Genomic DNA, 16695 nt, shown 5'->3' with positions numbered 1-16695 from the left:
GAATTAGTGCAAAGCTACAATGAGTTAGGACATGTAGCTTCTGTTAATATGGCTACTAATGTGGAGGCAGACACTTTACTTTCGTGCACAGATTAATCCTCAAAACAATCCTGCAGTGTAGGTCTGACTCATTAGAATAACCGCACCCCATGGCCTTAAAACAGAGTAGATGCTAAATAACTGTCTGTGGAATGAACAGAAGTAGTGATGTATAGTGCAAGCTCCTAGGAGGAATATACAGACCCCTCACTGGGCTGTAGCCAAGGCTACTAATGGTCCTCAGCCATCTGGAGGTCCATTGAGGTCAATTTAGGATGTCTGGTGTGTCTGCTGTAGGTTAGCTGGATGGAGCTAGAAGTCTTGTAGGAAACCAAATATCGTAATAACCACAGCTATATTTAGTTACTATTTATGATGGAATCCTGGATCTTATTATCACCCCCAGTTTGCCGATGAGGAAACCAGGCCTGCAGAGATCAAATAATTTACACAAGTTCACAAGGTTAGAAAAATTTCAGAGTAGGATTTGAAACCACTCTGGTTGGTTGAAATCCAAAACCCACATACTTCACCACTATGCTACATTGCTTGAGAGCACCTCAAATCTCTCCTTAATAAACTGGACAATGCTGATTCCTGAAGTATTTCTTCATGCAATGCATTTGGATTCTTTTTTCTTGAAATTGCCAGGAGAAGCTGTAAAGTGGAGGCCTGTGAGCTAATCCTTAGAAACATCTTCCTTGGCATAAAAAACAGACTCCTCTGAGCATTAAAAAAAAAAAAAAGTACTACCAAAAGTTGTCCACATCTGTGATAATCACTCTTCTTGCCATGTTTTTGTTTGCCAATGTTAAGAAAAACAAAAAACCCAGAGGAGAATTGCTTCCCATCAAAGCCGCCTTCTGCGAATGTGCAGAGCAGGACGGTTTGTAAGAAGAGGTTTAGTGAGGTTTCTCCTCACCATTTTAAGGCTGGAACAAATGTCAACATTTGAAAATCAAGGGATTTCACATAAAAATCCAGATTTCTGGCTTCTTTTGAAACAAAAGATTTGGCAACATAGGGCAGGAACTCCTGCCTGGCAACCATCGGCTGCACAGAAGAGCAGCGGCCTCTGGATGGAGTATGCACTCTCTAGCTAACTTCGCTCCACAAACAGTCCTCATTACCTTACCTCGGGCTTGCTTGGCTCACATTCATACTGTCTGGCCACTGCCAGTCTCACATTTCTCTCCATTATTTAAATAGTGTAATAATCAAAATTGGACTTAAACTCTAAAGATCGTTCGATGGTTGAAAAATCAAGGAGAAAGAACACTTTTGGTGAGAAATGCTGACAGGTAGATGGGAACTGGTAGAAGGCACCTACAGGTAAATGGCATGGGCCAACTAGCCAATTCATCTTGAACACTTAGGAGGTCAGCCTTGTCCATAGGCCTTATTGAATTGTGGGCAACTTTACACTCAGCCACACTCTAATATTAGTCTGTGAGTAGCTGGCACTTGCCAAGGCTGGTTGGCAAAATTCTAAGATGACCCCAATGACCAATGCCCTTGTAAAATCCCCTCCCCTCTTGAGTGTGGGCATGACCAGTAATTTGCCTCTAACCAATAGAATATGGCAAAGGTGATGGAGCAACTTTGCGGATCTAATTGAAATCTGTAATAAAGTCAATCACAAGGAAGAGCAGTCTGACTAAACCAAAAGGGAGAGTGGGCCTGATTAGATCAGGTGAGACCTTTAAAAGAGGGTCCAAGCCTTCCCTCAAGCCAGGGGCTTGAAGAAGAGATGCCTTCCTGCTGACCTTGAAAAAGAAGCAAGTGGACATGAGTTTTACAGCTGCAAGGAAATTAATCCTGTCAACAGCTGAGCTTGGAAGAGGACTCCAAACCTCACATGAGACCGTAGACCTGGCTGGCACCTGCACTGCAGCCTTGTGCAATCTTAAACAGAGAACCCAGCCAAGGTGTACCTGGACTCCTGACCCAGGAACACCGTGAGATCATAACAACAAACTGGGACACAACAATATTCAGAAACGTACAACTAATATACCATCTACCGTCATTAGTTGCATAGAGTAGCTTCCTTCTTCCAAGGGCCCACCATGGGCCAGGCACTGTGCTTTGTATTTACCAATGCTGTCATAGTTTTAATGCAGACACACTGACAAGCTTGAAGATATATTAAGTTTATCTCAACAGGACACGTTCATTAAAAACCAACAACCTTACAAATAGATTTTTGAATATGAAAGGGAAAATGACACAGATTCCTTCTAGTAGTTTCGAGGCATGTGTCTTTTTTCAAATGTCCTTTCCTTTCCTTTTGCATACATCCTCATTCCAGATTTTCTTTAACACATCAAAATTAAATTAGAGTGCCTTTGTACAAGTGAAGGGCCAGGCTCATCTAAATGACAGCTGGTTAGAAGACGGAAGGATCAAGGCAAGAATGCCTGCTGCCTGTTTATGTGCACATGCACCCAAGCAGACGTCCACTCTAAGCTTGTGAGGAGGCAGGATTGGCAATTAGCATCAAAAAGAATGTGGACATCCCCCTGGGAAATAAATGGGGCTATGTTCTTCATAAAGGGGCAGAAATGAGCAGTTCTGGGAGTGAAGAAATTGTGCAGACTGAGTACCTGTGCATTGGAAAAGGTGAGAAAAATATAGCAAGATCCTAGTATTAGACGACCATTATGACAACCCAGGAAAAATTTTATCCCAAGTCAATTTTTAAAAACTCCCTCTAAACACAGCCATGGGATCGATTTACGATATAGTCCTATCGCCGTCTTTTATCTATACGTCGGTAAGTCCTCTGCCAGAGTGCACTTACTTGCTTGGAACTTTGTGTTATTGTTTGTGCTTCGAATCAGCTGAAATGCCTTTTGAAATCCCACTGCGTGCTGGGTGGGACTGTCCAAAGACTTGACACTGCTAACGAAGGTGGACATCTTCCTTTTTGTCTCACTGGTGGCTGGAGACAGGAATATCTTATAGCACTGGTCGAGCGAGCAAGTCCTGACCGTATCTGCCACAGTCAGCACAGAGATCTGGAGGAAAGGAAACAAAAACTTGTTAGCCGCCCACGTCCATGTATTTGTTTTTTATTTATTCCAAAAGAGCCCAAGGAGTGAGGATGCCTACAGATTCCTGAGAGTTTAAAAATAAATGCCGGGAGGCATGCATCTATTAAATTTGGAAAGGATTAGCTAAGGATTGGTAAGACAGAAGGATCCCAGAGTTTGCTTTTTGTTCCAAGATGAAATCAGCAGTAAGGTGCTCCTATGTAACATTTAAAATATTTCATGCAGAGAAAAATATTAGCCAAGTACTAAGCACCTTGGTTTTCCAAATGGAGGTGGGGGGGAGGGGAAAGATATGCGGTGTGTGTTTTGAACAACTACATTACTGAGGAAAACTTGAGGAGTTGGAAAAGTCAAAATGATGAAGTAGAAAATGTCCACAGGCAATAGGTTATAATTCACTGTAAACGTACCTGTCTCTGAGGTGTTCTAGAGCTTAGTAAACCTCTAGTGGCCTTCCCGTCCCCCTTACCTCCCATCTGTCTTAAGAGAAAGTCCAGCCATCTTCCAACATCCAAGCCCTTGTCCTTTAGCTCCTTAGCATAACTTCCAGTGTTTATGCTAATCACAGTGATTATGCTAATCACAGCTAATGAGACGTCTTAACAGGAGGCATAAAGGAAGTGCAAGCTGGGTGGGGGTGGTTTTAAAAGATCTGGAGTCAGGGTTAGCAGCTGCTTCCTCAAACACTAGAATAAAAACTAAACTACTCTCTTTTCCTGAAGTCATTTTAAAGATGCATTTAAAAATATATATCACAAAACATAAAGTGCTTCAAAAAAGACATTCAAGGAGGATCCAGTGCCATGCGGGTCACTGGGAGAATGGTTACCTTATCGTGTTCATCTATGGCGCTGAGGATAACCTGGGCAGCATCCTTGGCGATTTGAAGCTGGGTGTCCGTGACGGAAGCCCCGTGGTCCAGGATCACTACTATGTGCTTTGACTGTGGCCGGACTGTAGAGACGTAGATAGGTCTAGAGAGGGGAAAAGAGCTCTGGAGTCAGTCCTGGTTTAAGTAAAATGCCTCAACCTAACAGAGCTGTGAACACTACAGATGGGCAGGCATATTGGTGTCTATGTTTTTCCAGGGATGCCACAAGGATGGACAGGCCAGCACAGAAGGAGAAACAATACAGATGCATTAAAAACAACACCTCAAGACAACGATGTGTGCCTGCAGAGCAATGTGTGTCCACCAGGAGACGGTTTTAAGAAGCAAATCCTTTAGAAGCCTGGCTTTCGGGGCACACTCACAAATCCACCCTCTCAGCTGCTCGTGATGACGCTGCTCAATGTTACCTACCATCCCGCTTACAGGAAACGGAACTGGTGGCCCCTCAAGCTGCAGACATCACCAGAAGGAGGAAAGGATCAGCTCGCCAGTGCTGGGTCCTCCTGGGCAGACTTACAGTGTGGGGCTTTGCTTCAATTCAGGCGACCTATAGTCTGTGAGCATTCTGCGCAGCTTTGAATAGCAGGTTTGGGTTCTCTCCCACAAGACAAAAGCAACTGCTAACAGGGCCCTTTTCCTTTCAGTGCTGAAGCAATTCACACAGGTCAGCCACCAAAAGGCCCCTTATCTGAGCATTTAAAACTGTGCCATCAAATTTGTCCAAGCATGTGATGGCCACTCTTCTTGCCAGGATTTTGTTTGCCAACATTAAGAAAAGGGGGAGGGGGTGGAGCGCCAAGGAAGAAATGCCTCCCATCAAAAGCCGCCTTCTGCTAGTGTGCAGTGCAGGAAGGTTTGTGAGAAGAGGTTTAGTGAGGTCTCTATTCACAGTTTTAAAGCTGGAACAAATTAGGGGGAGCTTAAGAAAGCAATCCAGTCTCAAGAGAATGCTCTCCTTTACCGATGCCCCTAAAACACTAGATTGTTTTTATGAAATGTTAGGTGCTAGTTGAGTCACAAAAGCCTGGGCACAAATTAAGAAATATAGGTAAAGTACCAAAAAACCCTCAAAATTGGGTCAAGTTTATATTAACTGTTCTCAAGCCCAAAGTTCTGCATTAATAGTAACGAACCACTAGTCGATACCATTGAGCCAGGAGGGAAATGGGATAAAAAGAATCCAGGAACTATGGCTCCAGAAATGAAAAAGGGAACAGAAAAGAAGGAAATCTGACTATCCCAACACTGACAACCATGTTAAATATTGAACTTTTCAGGTCCTCCAACCTAGGTGAATGGATTTTTTTTTTAAAAAATGACACATCACCTGCTTTCGAACACAACTCACATAAATAATAAGCAGAATATGTGTTCACAATGTCCTAATAAGTTGTTAAAAATTGCTTTAACAGGATACCTAAATATAACATTTACAGTAGAGATGCATAAAACCTTCCAAGTGTGGATAAATGTTGACTTGTGACAAGGTCCTGCTTTTTCTTCTGGGCTATATCCCTTACAGATGATTCATTAAAAGCAGCATGGCCTCTAGTCTCTCTTCTGAGAAGCAAATGAAAAATTAGATGGTTCCCTTATTAGATGGTGTCCTTAGCCTTTCCTGAGAGATGAGCCAGACTAGAACCCAAGATCATGGCTTCTGGTACCATCTCCAACACACAGGTCTTCACCAGGACATCTAGGGAGGGAACAGAAGAAACCACACAAACGATACAAATGTCCTTCTAGGAAATGCACAGAAGTACTTCCTTGGGAAAAATCTTGGATGCAATTTAAAGTGAAGATGAAGAGAAGCTAAACTGATGGTTAATTCAGACTCTGAAAAGTGGGCATCTTGCACTAGCTTCAGAAGTTCTGGCATCAAACATTTGACACTGCAAAAGGGAAACGGGGGATTCAAAGGGAAAGTACCTTTGCCTAAGGGGTTCTGCAAATTGATAAGGCTTGTCATTCAAATGGTCTCACCATTACTGCTCTTCTGGCTAAGTGGTACAATCTCAAGTCATTTCATGTGTTAATGATGGAGCTTTAATCCAATGTTTCCTAAACAACCTTCACACTTCCAGTAGTCGAGAATTGCATGTAAATTTCCAGACGATGGTCAAGCATATTACCACAGAAAGGAACGGTGAGCCTCACAAACTCCACTCTGAGACATGCTACCAAGTCTAGGGCTGCACTTTAGAACAGGTATTACCACCTACGTCTTAAGCCCACGAGGTCTGAAGCTCAAAACAGTTTGGGCGCTTCAATCAGTTTAATTTCTTTAACAAATACCTTGTTTTATTTAGCTTGTCAGAGAGTTGTAGAAAAGCTCTGGGTTTTATCATTTGCCCTTTGCTAGCATGTCCACCTTCACCTACGTTCCATGGGGAAATCATTACAGAACAAGTACACAATTCTGAAAGCACAACCTAGAGGCAGAGCTGCGTGTGTAAATGAGCAGCCTCTAGTTCATACAGATCCTTCGTAATCTGTAATTAAAACTTTAGCGAGTAAGTCCACCTACCGACTGCGATGTTCATAGCTGCCCTTACACCGGAACTTGTGTGCTGGGAAAACAGTGAAAATTCCTTCTTCCGAACTGAAATACTGCCACTTAATTCCAGGGTTGGATTTCAGGTTGTCTGCAAGAACTGGAGAAGGGGGGCGGAAATGAAATACCACGGCCAAATCCACAGGTGCATGCAGGCACCACGCCTCAGGCATCTGTTTTGCATACAGTGCTTGTAGTATGAAGAAGTCCTGCTAGATATAAGGCTGTCCATTTTTTACTCAACATTTTCTTTTTGTCCCTTAAAAAAATACCCCATGATAGAAAACTTAATGAAGGTTTCAGTCAACGGAAGCTATCACTCGTAACATTGTATGGTGACACTATTTGTCCTGGATTACTTTTTCCAGCATGAATGCTTCATCGGCACTAATCCCGCCCCTCTGTTGAGCCAGTGTACAATTGCTGGCTTGGGGTACATTCTCTAACTTTGGAAAACAGTGACGTTGCTAGGCCTAGTCTCCAGAGGGATGAGGCCTGTGACCCTGACCTTGCTTATTCCACAATGTAGGAAATAGCATAAGCGGTATTTGATAGGCCAGAAGCATAATCATTCACTAATAATTTATGGAGTGATTCCAGCATGCCAGCACTGGGTTAGAGGCTTTTCTTTCTGTTATCTCATTTTATCCATACAATAACCCTAGGATGAAGGTGGGATCATTATTCCCTACTTTGGAGTTGAGGAAATATGCATCGAGAACTTTAGTGATTTGTCCAAAGCCTCATCAGTAAACGGCCAAATTGGGATTCAAGCCCGAGTCTCCTGGTTCCTGTGTTCTTCACATCATGCAGGACTGCCTCCTTTCCTGTGTGTACTGCATCCTCGCCATTGATCTGCAGCTGGAGTGACAGCCATCTCATTGTGTGCAATCCTGTCCCCAAACCTCCATGAATTCTCTTACCCTCTTTTCCCGGAATCGAAGTTCTTGCCCTTCTCTGATGCTCTTCACTCTGCCCTTCACTCTGTTCCACACCAACTAAGTTATGTATTACACACTTACTATGTGTAGGGCACTGCTTTACATGCTGCAAAATACACAAAGATGCCCAAAAAACAAACCCTATTTATAATGACCAGTATACCAAAAGAATTATACACAGGGGAATGGAGCAGAAGGCAATTCAATGGAGGAGGAGTCTGAGCAAAGGTGAGAAGGAAAGAAAGGGTGAGGTGTTTGACAAAAACACATGTAAATCTCTGAATGCCACACGGCCATCCTTTGGTCTGGCTCAGGGGTCGGCAAACTTCTGTAAAGGGCCAGATTGTCCAGGATTCTGACTTTGCAGATAATGGCAATCACTGTTGCAATCATTCAACTCTGCCATGGCAGTGTAAAAGCAGACGTGATATCCATCCGTAAATGAACGTGTGGGTGGATGCCAATAAAAGTTTATTTACAAACATACGTGGCAAGCTGAATTTGGTCAGCAGTCCTTCGATTTTAGCATTGGTCCTCCAGCCACGCTGTGTCAAAGTCCTGCATGGAGGACTTAAAGCATGTTTGGTACCTCATGCCTTCAGTAATCACCCTGCCCAACAAATCCCCAGGGGCTGCAGCCTCACATTTTAGCCTCACAAAAATCTAGGAGTAAAAAAATGATCCTTCCTAAGTTACAGATGTGGAAACAGGCACCGAGAGGTTTTGGACCTGTTTGAGGTTTCACTGGACAAGAAAGGAGTCAAGCCAGGGTGTGACCACAACGCCTGTTTCCTTTCCACTCTCCACTCCGGACATCACGTGGACTCAGGCGACCATGCTCTCTCCTGAGATGTACGGCTGATGTGAGTGCATGTAAACAGGGAAGACGTTTTTTTCTCTGCCTCATCTCCTGGGGGTCTGAAGTCTTATCCTTGATCTCATATTAGCACTGTTCCCCAGGCAGCGGTGCCAATCCAGCAATAAAAAGGCAAACATTGCCTTTGGAAGTAAAGGAAAGCTCAATGACCTCATTTAAAAGTAACATCTGTAACAATAAACATGCTACAATGAGACTATTAAAAGGGGAGCCAATGAGAGCAAGAATGTTTTAAAAATAAATCAGAATTCATAAAGTGCATGATCCATTGAGTCTCAACCACAAAAGATCATTCTGGTTCCGTATAATCATTGCAGCACAAGAGCTTAAGTATCAGGCAAAGTTCCTCAAACTGTCCCGCTGAGAACTCCTTTGGCATTTGATTAAAATTTATCCATTTTTTTGGTACGAGCAGAAGATGATGGATACGATGGTAATGAGGACCCCAGAGCCCAGAAGCAATCTATCATTGCAGGCGGGCCCCTCGCGGACCTCGACGTGGAGGTGAATGAGAGCGCTATTATCCGTGCAGAAACCCAGAGGGGGATTCTCCATTCATGAGTCAGTTGGGTGTTCTGGTCACTGGAAAACTTGGGCTGGGGTCCTGAACACTCACTCTCAGGAAGGCTGGACACCATCCAGAAAAAGCTGGGCAGATGCCCAACCCGTCAGCCCATGACACACAGCACTAGGCTTTCAGCTCTCCACGGGCAGGGCCTGTATCTGTCTGAACTGCTCCGTACACCTACCTCAGGCAGACATTATGTGAAGGAGGCAATACATGTTTTTTTCTCACTGCAGCGTATCCCCAAGACAGAAGTTATCGCACCTCTGCATTCCTCCAGCATTTTGCCTCTTCCCACCTTCTAGTTAGTATGATTGCTGTTACCAGGAACTTTTCACCCCTCCCTTCCTAGATTCTAAGATCCTTGAGGGGGAGATCTATCTCTGCGTCACCTCTGTACCCTGGAAGCAGAGTTTCTGAGTTCTTTTCACATTAAGGCGCGCACGCTCTGTGAGAGCTGCAGGGTTGATACACGCAGTGCACAGGCTGGGAAGAGCTGCAGGGAAGTACCATTTCTCAACTGTTTTTGAATACCTTTGTTTGATAAATTCTAAAATCTTTCCCCTAATGCCAATTCAATTAAAAATGAATAAAATATCATGACTACATCAATATAGAGCAATGATAATGCTAAATATGTTTTACAGTGATAAATAGCCCCTCCCAACACCAATACAACCTGTATCGAATAGACAGGTAAATGGAGAGATAAAAAGCCTGTTCGTGTCAAGATTTCATGGGACCATAAATGTCAAAATGTATCAACTGTATATGTTAAACATGTCAATTTATTGGATGTCAGTTATATTCAACAAAGCTGATCTGATAATAAAGTCGTGAAAACTCATTGAGCATCACATAAACCAGTTTTATACATGGTGTGCTGCTTTTCATAACTACACTATGACTTTGTTATTATACCCATTTCACAGATGCTAAACTAACTTGCTTAAAGCCACGACGGTAGAGTCATGATTTCATCTCGGTTTGTCTGCCTCTAAAGCCCTTGTTCTTTCTAGAACACTACAGTGATTTTACATGTCAATAAGTACATGCTGAAATGACTTAGCAATCAACAGATTAAAAGTGCACGGCAGGGGTGGAGGGTGGGGCGGATGGCTCAGTGGGTTAGAGCTTGAGCTCTGAACAACAGGGTTGCAGGTTCGATTCCCACATGGGCCAGTGTGCTGTGCCCTCCACAACTAGATTGAAGACAACGAGTTGCCGCTGAGCTGCCTGAGCACCGGCCGGATGGCTCAGTTGGTTAGAGAGTGAGCTCTCAACAAGGTTGCCGGTTCAATTTCCACATGGGATGCTGGGCTGTGCCCCCTGCAACTAAAGATTGAAAAAGGCAACTGGATTTGGAGCTGAGCTGCGCGCTCCACAACTAGATTGAAGGACAACGACTTGGAGCTGATGTGATGGGCCCTGGAAAACACACTGTTCCCCAATATTCCCCAATTAAAAAAAAAAAGCGCACTGAGTATTTGAGAGGCAGAAAAAGCATATATATATATGTGTGTGTGTATATATATATATATATAAACATGTTGGTGTTTCTCAATCAAAATAATCGGTTGCATTATACAATGTAAATAAATATAATTAAGGAGACATGGCGAAAATGGGTAGTCCAATGTCATGGGGTTCACCACTGACCCCAGAGGCTAGCTTAACTGGAAAATGGCACAAGCTACAGTTAGAAGGCAGAGTCAACAGTAATTACAGCACTCACGACTCTGAGCGACATCAAACAGCATATTTTAGATAACAGGGGTTTTTATTTCCCTGAGAAACTACATAGCTGAGATCAATCGTTTTGTAGGTGTCTTTTTCTTTCACTGTCCATTTGAGTAAGCATAAGTAAGCCATTTGGACACAGGCCCAATGCTATTTTTCACTTTCTTTTCAAAATTCAGTTTGGTACTTAGGAACTAGAAGGAAGACCCTGATAAATCGGAATGGACTTAAGAGATGGGTTTAAATCCCGTTGCTAAGACCAGCGAGCTAAGCTCTCTAACCTTCAATTTACTCTCTATACAGCATCCTAAGGCATATTTCTAAAATGGAAGTCAAATCCCACCATTAATTTGCTTAAAACTCTTCAAAGGTTTCCCACTATACAACACTGAGTACCAAATCCAAGCCTGATAAGGGCCTTGGTACCAACTGGCTCCTTCCTCCTCTCCAATCTCACTTTTCCCCTCTTCAGCTCACCACCCTGTATATCATGAGCTATTTCTTTTGGTTTCGCAAATGTGCCAAGCTGTTTGCACATGGGGATCCTTAAGCCCAGAATAACTCTTTTTACCTTCTCAGAGAGGCCTTCCCTCAACTATTGTTCTCTCTGAGGGTGCCCAGTGAGTGTTTTTCTTCATAGCCAATATTGGTAATGTTTGGTGTATGTAATTTTGTAGCTATTTCATTCATGTCTTTTCACGCAGAAGCGCTCTAAGCTCCATGAAAGCAGGAGCCAAATCAGTTTGGTTCCATCACATTTCCAGAGCCTGGCACATGCCTGGCTTTTAGGAAGCACTCAGTCAGTACGTGCTAAGTGAACCAGTGAATGATGATCTTGGTCCAGGCTCTTCATCTATGTGTCCCATAGGATTTCACAATTTCCTCACCTATAAAGTCAGGGATGTGGACAAGGTGTTTCCATAGACCCTTAAGAAACCAAAAAGAAAAGTGGTAAGAGGACAAAGCATGAAGACCTACAGGAGGCAAGTACATGGATTTTCAACTAGAGAGAAAGAACAAACTTCCAACTGGCCTTGATTAAGTTTATATATATATATTAAAAAATGGAGGGGGGTGGAGCATTTTCATTTCCTATTGACTTAGAAGCTGTAGGTCAGCACTGTGAGATTATTAACAGTGATCCAAGACTAAATGAAATGTTCCAACAGTACCAGGAAACCCTCAAGTGAGAATGATGGAGAAAACTTGAGACTTGCCTTTAAAGAACGAAGAGCCACCTGTGATGGCTCCTTGATCTTCAAAGGCAAGCTCTAGCCCCTCCATCCCCCTCTGTGTAGCCTTCAACAAACTATTTCTCTCTCTTACAGTTCCTATGCTAATTCTAAGCAAACATAAACACTTTCACAATGACCATTGGCTTACTTTTCTTCAACCGTAACACAAACACTTCAACCGTAACACTATTACCGGAAAAGCAGCTAAAAATGTGCCTTTCCCCTTTTCGGGCATTCTTTACTTTCCATGTATTAAGTCTCGAGATCTGCCTGCATACAGTGTACCACACTGTCTGTAGATAATTCTCACATATGGGCCCCAGATCCCGTGGCCCCCACACATTTTCCTTTCAATCTCACCATCTCCATCAGACGAGTTCTTATGTCATTCACCTCTCCAGTCAAAACAAAGCCAACCATGTTCCCAAACTCCTTGCCTGCCCTCTTTAATGCTTAAACCACCAGGCCGATGAGAACGAGATGGCTTACAAACCGCTTGTAGTTGGGTTATGACTTTTGTTTTTCTCAACAATATTGTACACCAGGGGTAGGGATGAAAAGAAAATGCTCTGTAACAGAAAGTTTGTTGCCTCCCACCTCAAGGAGCGCTGGGCTTTCTGATGCCCACCACTACCAAGCAAAACAAGCAAAGCTATCTACCTCCCACAGCTTGCCAAATACAAAATACAAGGGCTGTCCTAAATACACAAAGTTGCAGACATATAAAAACACACATACTTCCCCAACAGACCAGAAATTACATAGCACCTTTCAGTAATATTCTGTGTAATAGCAATCATTTTGGAGGGGAATAAAATAAATTAACATTCTGAGGACTCCTAACAAAATTTCTGGCATTATACCCTACCACATCTTTCTAATTCCTACTCCTTGCTCACACCCGGCATATCGCTTTACATGCCTTTAGGAGGGGCTGTATTTCATGGACCCCCCAGACACTGTTTATGCTGCTCCAGAAGTGGTAAACATATTGAGCATTTAATCATGTACCAGGCACTTTGCTAAGTCCTTCACATAGATTATCTCAGTTAATTTTTACAACAATCCAATGAGGCAGATTTTACTTATTATTCAGGAAACCAAGGCATATAGAGGTTAATTTACCCAACTATATAACAGCTACCAAGAGCCAGAATGTGAAGATTCACCAATGATATATTATTATTCCCATTTTATAGGTAAGGGTATTCTGACTCAGAAAGGGAAGAGTGACTTAAGTTTTGAGCCCCGATGGGATCCAGAACATACAGCTCAGTGATTCTTCCATCACACTGATCATACGAGCTAAAGCCCACTGCCAAAGTAAGATTAATGGGGGCTGACCCAGCTATCTCACTGCATTTATTTTAGTCTAATACTAAGAAGATATCCTTAAATCTGATTCTGTTCCAAGCTCATGGCTCATCATGTCTGTCCTAGGCTAATTCTATAATGCAAAAACAACAAGTCTATTCAGTTCTTGATTCAGTTGAGACAGCCTGATCATGGCTCAGGGAATCCAGAGTAAACTGGGGCAATCCAAAATCAGTATATGGTCTACTGCCCTACCCTCTGCCTTTCTAGTAGACCACTCCCTGAGGACCCAAAGGTCCAGGTGATCTCCAAACATTCATGGAAGGAGTAAGAGGACATAACTGAGATGCGATTCTCAAGCCTTGCTGTTCATCACAGCTTTTGAGACCTGCAGATTCCAAGCCAACACCTGGTTCACTTGGTCGGGGTCAGAGGCCAAAGAATAGGATTTTTTTTTTTTTAATTTTATTGGAGAAGGGGAACAGGACTTTATTGGGGAACAGTGGGTTATTTCTGGGACTTTATTGGGGAACAGTGTGTTTTTCCCAGGACCTATCGGCTCCAACTCAAGTTGCTGTTCTTTCTTTCAATCTTAGTTGTGGAGGGCGCAGCTCAGCAACAAGTCCAGTCGCCGTTTTCAATCTTTAGCTGCAGGGGGCACAGCCCACCATCCTGTGTGGGAGTCGAACTGGCAACCTTGTTGTCGAGAGTACACGCTCTAACGAACTGAGCCATTTGGCCATCCCTCAGGCAGCTCAGCGGCAGCTGGTTGTCTTCTCTCTAGTTGTGGAGGGCGCACCTCACTGGCCTATGTGGGAATTGAACCGGCAACCCTGTTGCTCAGAGCTCATGCTCTAACCAAGTGAGCCATCCGGTCGCCCCAAGTAGGTATTTTTGACAAAGCACTCCAGGTGACTCTGATGATCACTCAGGTTTGGGACAAATGGTCCAAGACATTAAACTTCATTGTCCTGTCTGTTTCCTTGGTTGTACTTTCTTTCTACACTGTCTCTCTGCCTTCAGCATATAAACATTTTCTAGCTTCCCTAACTTAAAAAACAATCAGCAGCAATATAGTCACAAGAAGCGGAGTACAGCATAAGGAATAGAGACAGTGGAAATGTAATGGCTGTATGTGATGTCAGAGGGGTAGTGGCTTCGGGGAGGGCGGGTTGTCACTTTGTGAGGGATATACATGATAAATGTCTAACTATTACAGGGTTTTGTACACATGAAACTAGAAAAAAACAAACAACTATTAGCAGCAGCAACAATAAAACCCTTCCTATATCCTAAGTTATCACTGACCTCTCTCCTTCTTTCAGCTGAGCAGCTTAGAAGAGTGGTGTACACTGATTCTCCATTTCTTGCCTTTCCATTCATCTAGCCATTCTGCGAATGCCACAGACTCTCTCCACCACCCCTCCCACTTTTGGATGACCTTTAATACTCTGCCCCGTTTTCTTCCTCTTCCTACACTTCTATCCATTCTTTACAAAGCTCTCTTGTCAACCCTGCTTCAAATCTGTCAGACGGTTGACTTTAAGCTAAAAACAAGTCAATTCAAAAACCAAACCAAACTCTTCAGACTGAGGTATAAAAGACCCATTAAAATCTGGCCTGGCGTTATCTTCCTGTTCTATTAGTTACTCCCTCTTACACAGTGATCCATGTGGGCTGCACTTTCTACAGATTCTGAAATGGAAAACGTGCTTGCCACAAGCATATCTCCTGGATAATTAATTCCTATTGACTTTTAAGATTCAAATCAACCTCACAATGTGGGTCAAGTGCCCTGGCTTACCTTTCTCGTGACAGCACTTAGCACTTAGCACTGTACGTTACATCTGTTGATTTTCCTCCTCCTCCCCATTCCCCTAAACACACACACACACACACACACACACACACACACACCTTGGTTGCGAGTTCTCTGAGGGCAGGAACTCTGTCTTAATTATTTTTGCATCTGCCATAGTACTCTGCTACCATATTGTTGTCACGGGAGAGAAGCTCTTTATGAGGGAGCGTGAGGAAGGAGTCAAGGTTGATTCTAGGTCTCAAGCTTCGGGGAAAAGGACAGTGAAGATGCTATTAACTAATATATAGAACATGGGCCGAGGAGGAGATTTGGGTGGGAAGACAGAGGATTCTAAGTTTAGTGTTAGACATAAAAGGTTTGAACTGTCAGTAGGCAGAATACAGTAATGGAGATATGTCTCTTCATCGGAAACAGTCTATGCAGGGAGGCCACTGAACTGGGAGTCAGGACAATTGTGTCCTGTTTGGTCATGTCAATACCAACAATTTGTTGTTTGACTTCAGGTAGATCAGTTAACTTCTCTGGACCTGTTCCTCCTCCATCAAACGGAGTGGATACTTGTCCTTGGTATCCATGGTGAGAATAAGACAGGAGTATAAAGTGGTTTATGAGGTACGAAGAAGCGATGGATTGATTTTCTTGTCTACCGTGTGCATTTGGACTCAGCATAGTTTCATGTGAATAATATTACCAACTGCATAGTCTGTGTCACTCTACATACCTGCGACATTTATGTGTGCTGATTTGCTGCTAAGCGAAAGAGTAACTAGTACTACCTTACAGTACATCACAACCACATTTTTTTCTTCACTAAGGTCCTTCAAAAGTTTTGGTTATAAAAAATAAATAAATGAGGAAACAAAATTACAAAGAAAATCCTAGTTTATTTCATTCATTCAATAAGTATTTACTGTGTACCTGCTACTGGGCAGTAGGCACACAAAAAATAAATTAAAAGGAGCCGAGGGACAAGTAGATGTCCAATATAAGTTAATATTCTATAAAAGAACGAAACAGAGAGAAAATAAAGAAAAAGTGCCACCAACACAACTCTGAAGGGGCCCACAGCCCCTCGGCTCTCCTAGCGGTGGCCAAGGACCCCACTGAGACTGTACCTCTGTCTGCTCCCATTGCTCAATTCTGCTTTATTTCGTTCCCTCACAGGCTACTAATCTCCTGGTAAACTGCCAAATCTCTTGGAAGCTGCCTCCTGGTCAACCCAACAAGCTACAATAGACAAGGAAGTTTTACCTATAAGAGTCAGGGAAGGTGGCAAAGAAGTTGGTCCCCGAGGAATGAGCAATATTTTACAAGTCAGAGAAGGCAGGAGTTGTGTTTTAGGATGAAACAATAACATGAACAAAAAGTATGGAGGCATGACAGAGGCTGGTGATTTGAAGAAATGAAAGTGTTAGAGCTCAGAGGGCTTAAGGAAGAGCAACAGGAGAAGACGAAGTGGAGAAGCCTCCACCTTTATCTCAGAGGTAAAGGGGCCATCAGAGGTTCTGGAAAAGTGCAGCTACAGAGCAGGTATTTTCAACATACCTACAGTGTGCAGAATATACTGAAAGAGAGAGTAGAAGCAGAGAAACCTTTTGGGATGTTTCTACATGAATTAGTCTTCTAGAAAGGCAACAAAGAACTAAGTTTGTGGCATTTG

The 16695-nt window shown here is 43.1% G+C and overlaps 1 protein-coding gene across 2 annotated transcripts in view; it reads right to left on the bottom strand.

Annotated features, from left to right (window-relative positions):
• Positions 1-16695, bottom strand: part of CACHD1 (cache domain containing 1) — a 208539-nt gene that overhangs the window by 51773 nt on the left and 140071 nt on the right. For both annotated transcript variants that reach the window (XM_033115363.1, XM_033115364.1), the window contains exons 5-7: positions 6515-6641; positions 3925-4069; positions 2843-3059 (exon numbers count right to left, since the gene is read on the bottom strand). In XM_033115363.1, the coding sequence (XP_032971254.1) occupies positions 2843-3059; positions 3925-4069; positions 6515-6641 (489 nt within the window). The remainder of the gene's footprint in view (positions 1-2842; positions 3060-3924; positions 4070-6514; positions 6642-16695) is intronic.

The sequence above is a fragment of the Rhinolophus ferrumequinum genome, chromosome 9, assembly GCF_004115265.2.
Source record: "Rhinolophus ferrumequinum isolate MPI-CBG mRhiFer1 chromosome 9, mRhiFer1_v1.p, whole genome shotgun sequence".
Lineage (NCBI taxonomy): Eukaryota > Metazoa > Chordata > Mammalia > Chiroptera > Rhinolophidae > Rhinolophus > Rhinolophus ferrumequinum.
Note: the sequence above shows the minus strand (reverse complement) of the source record. Positions and strands in the feature narration are given on the sequence as shown.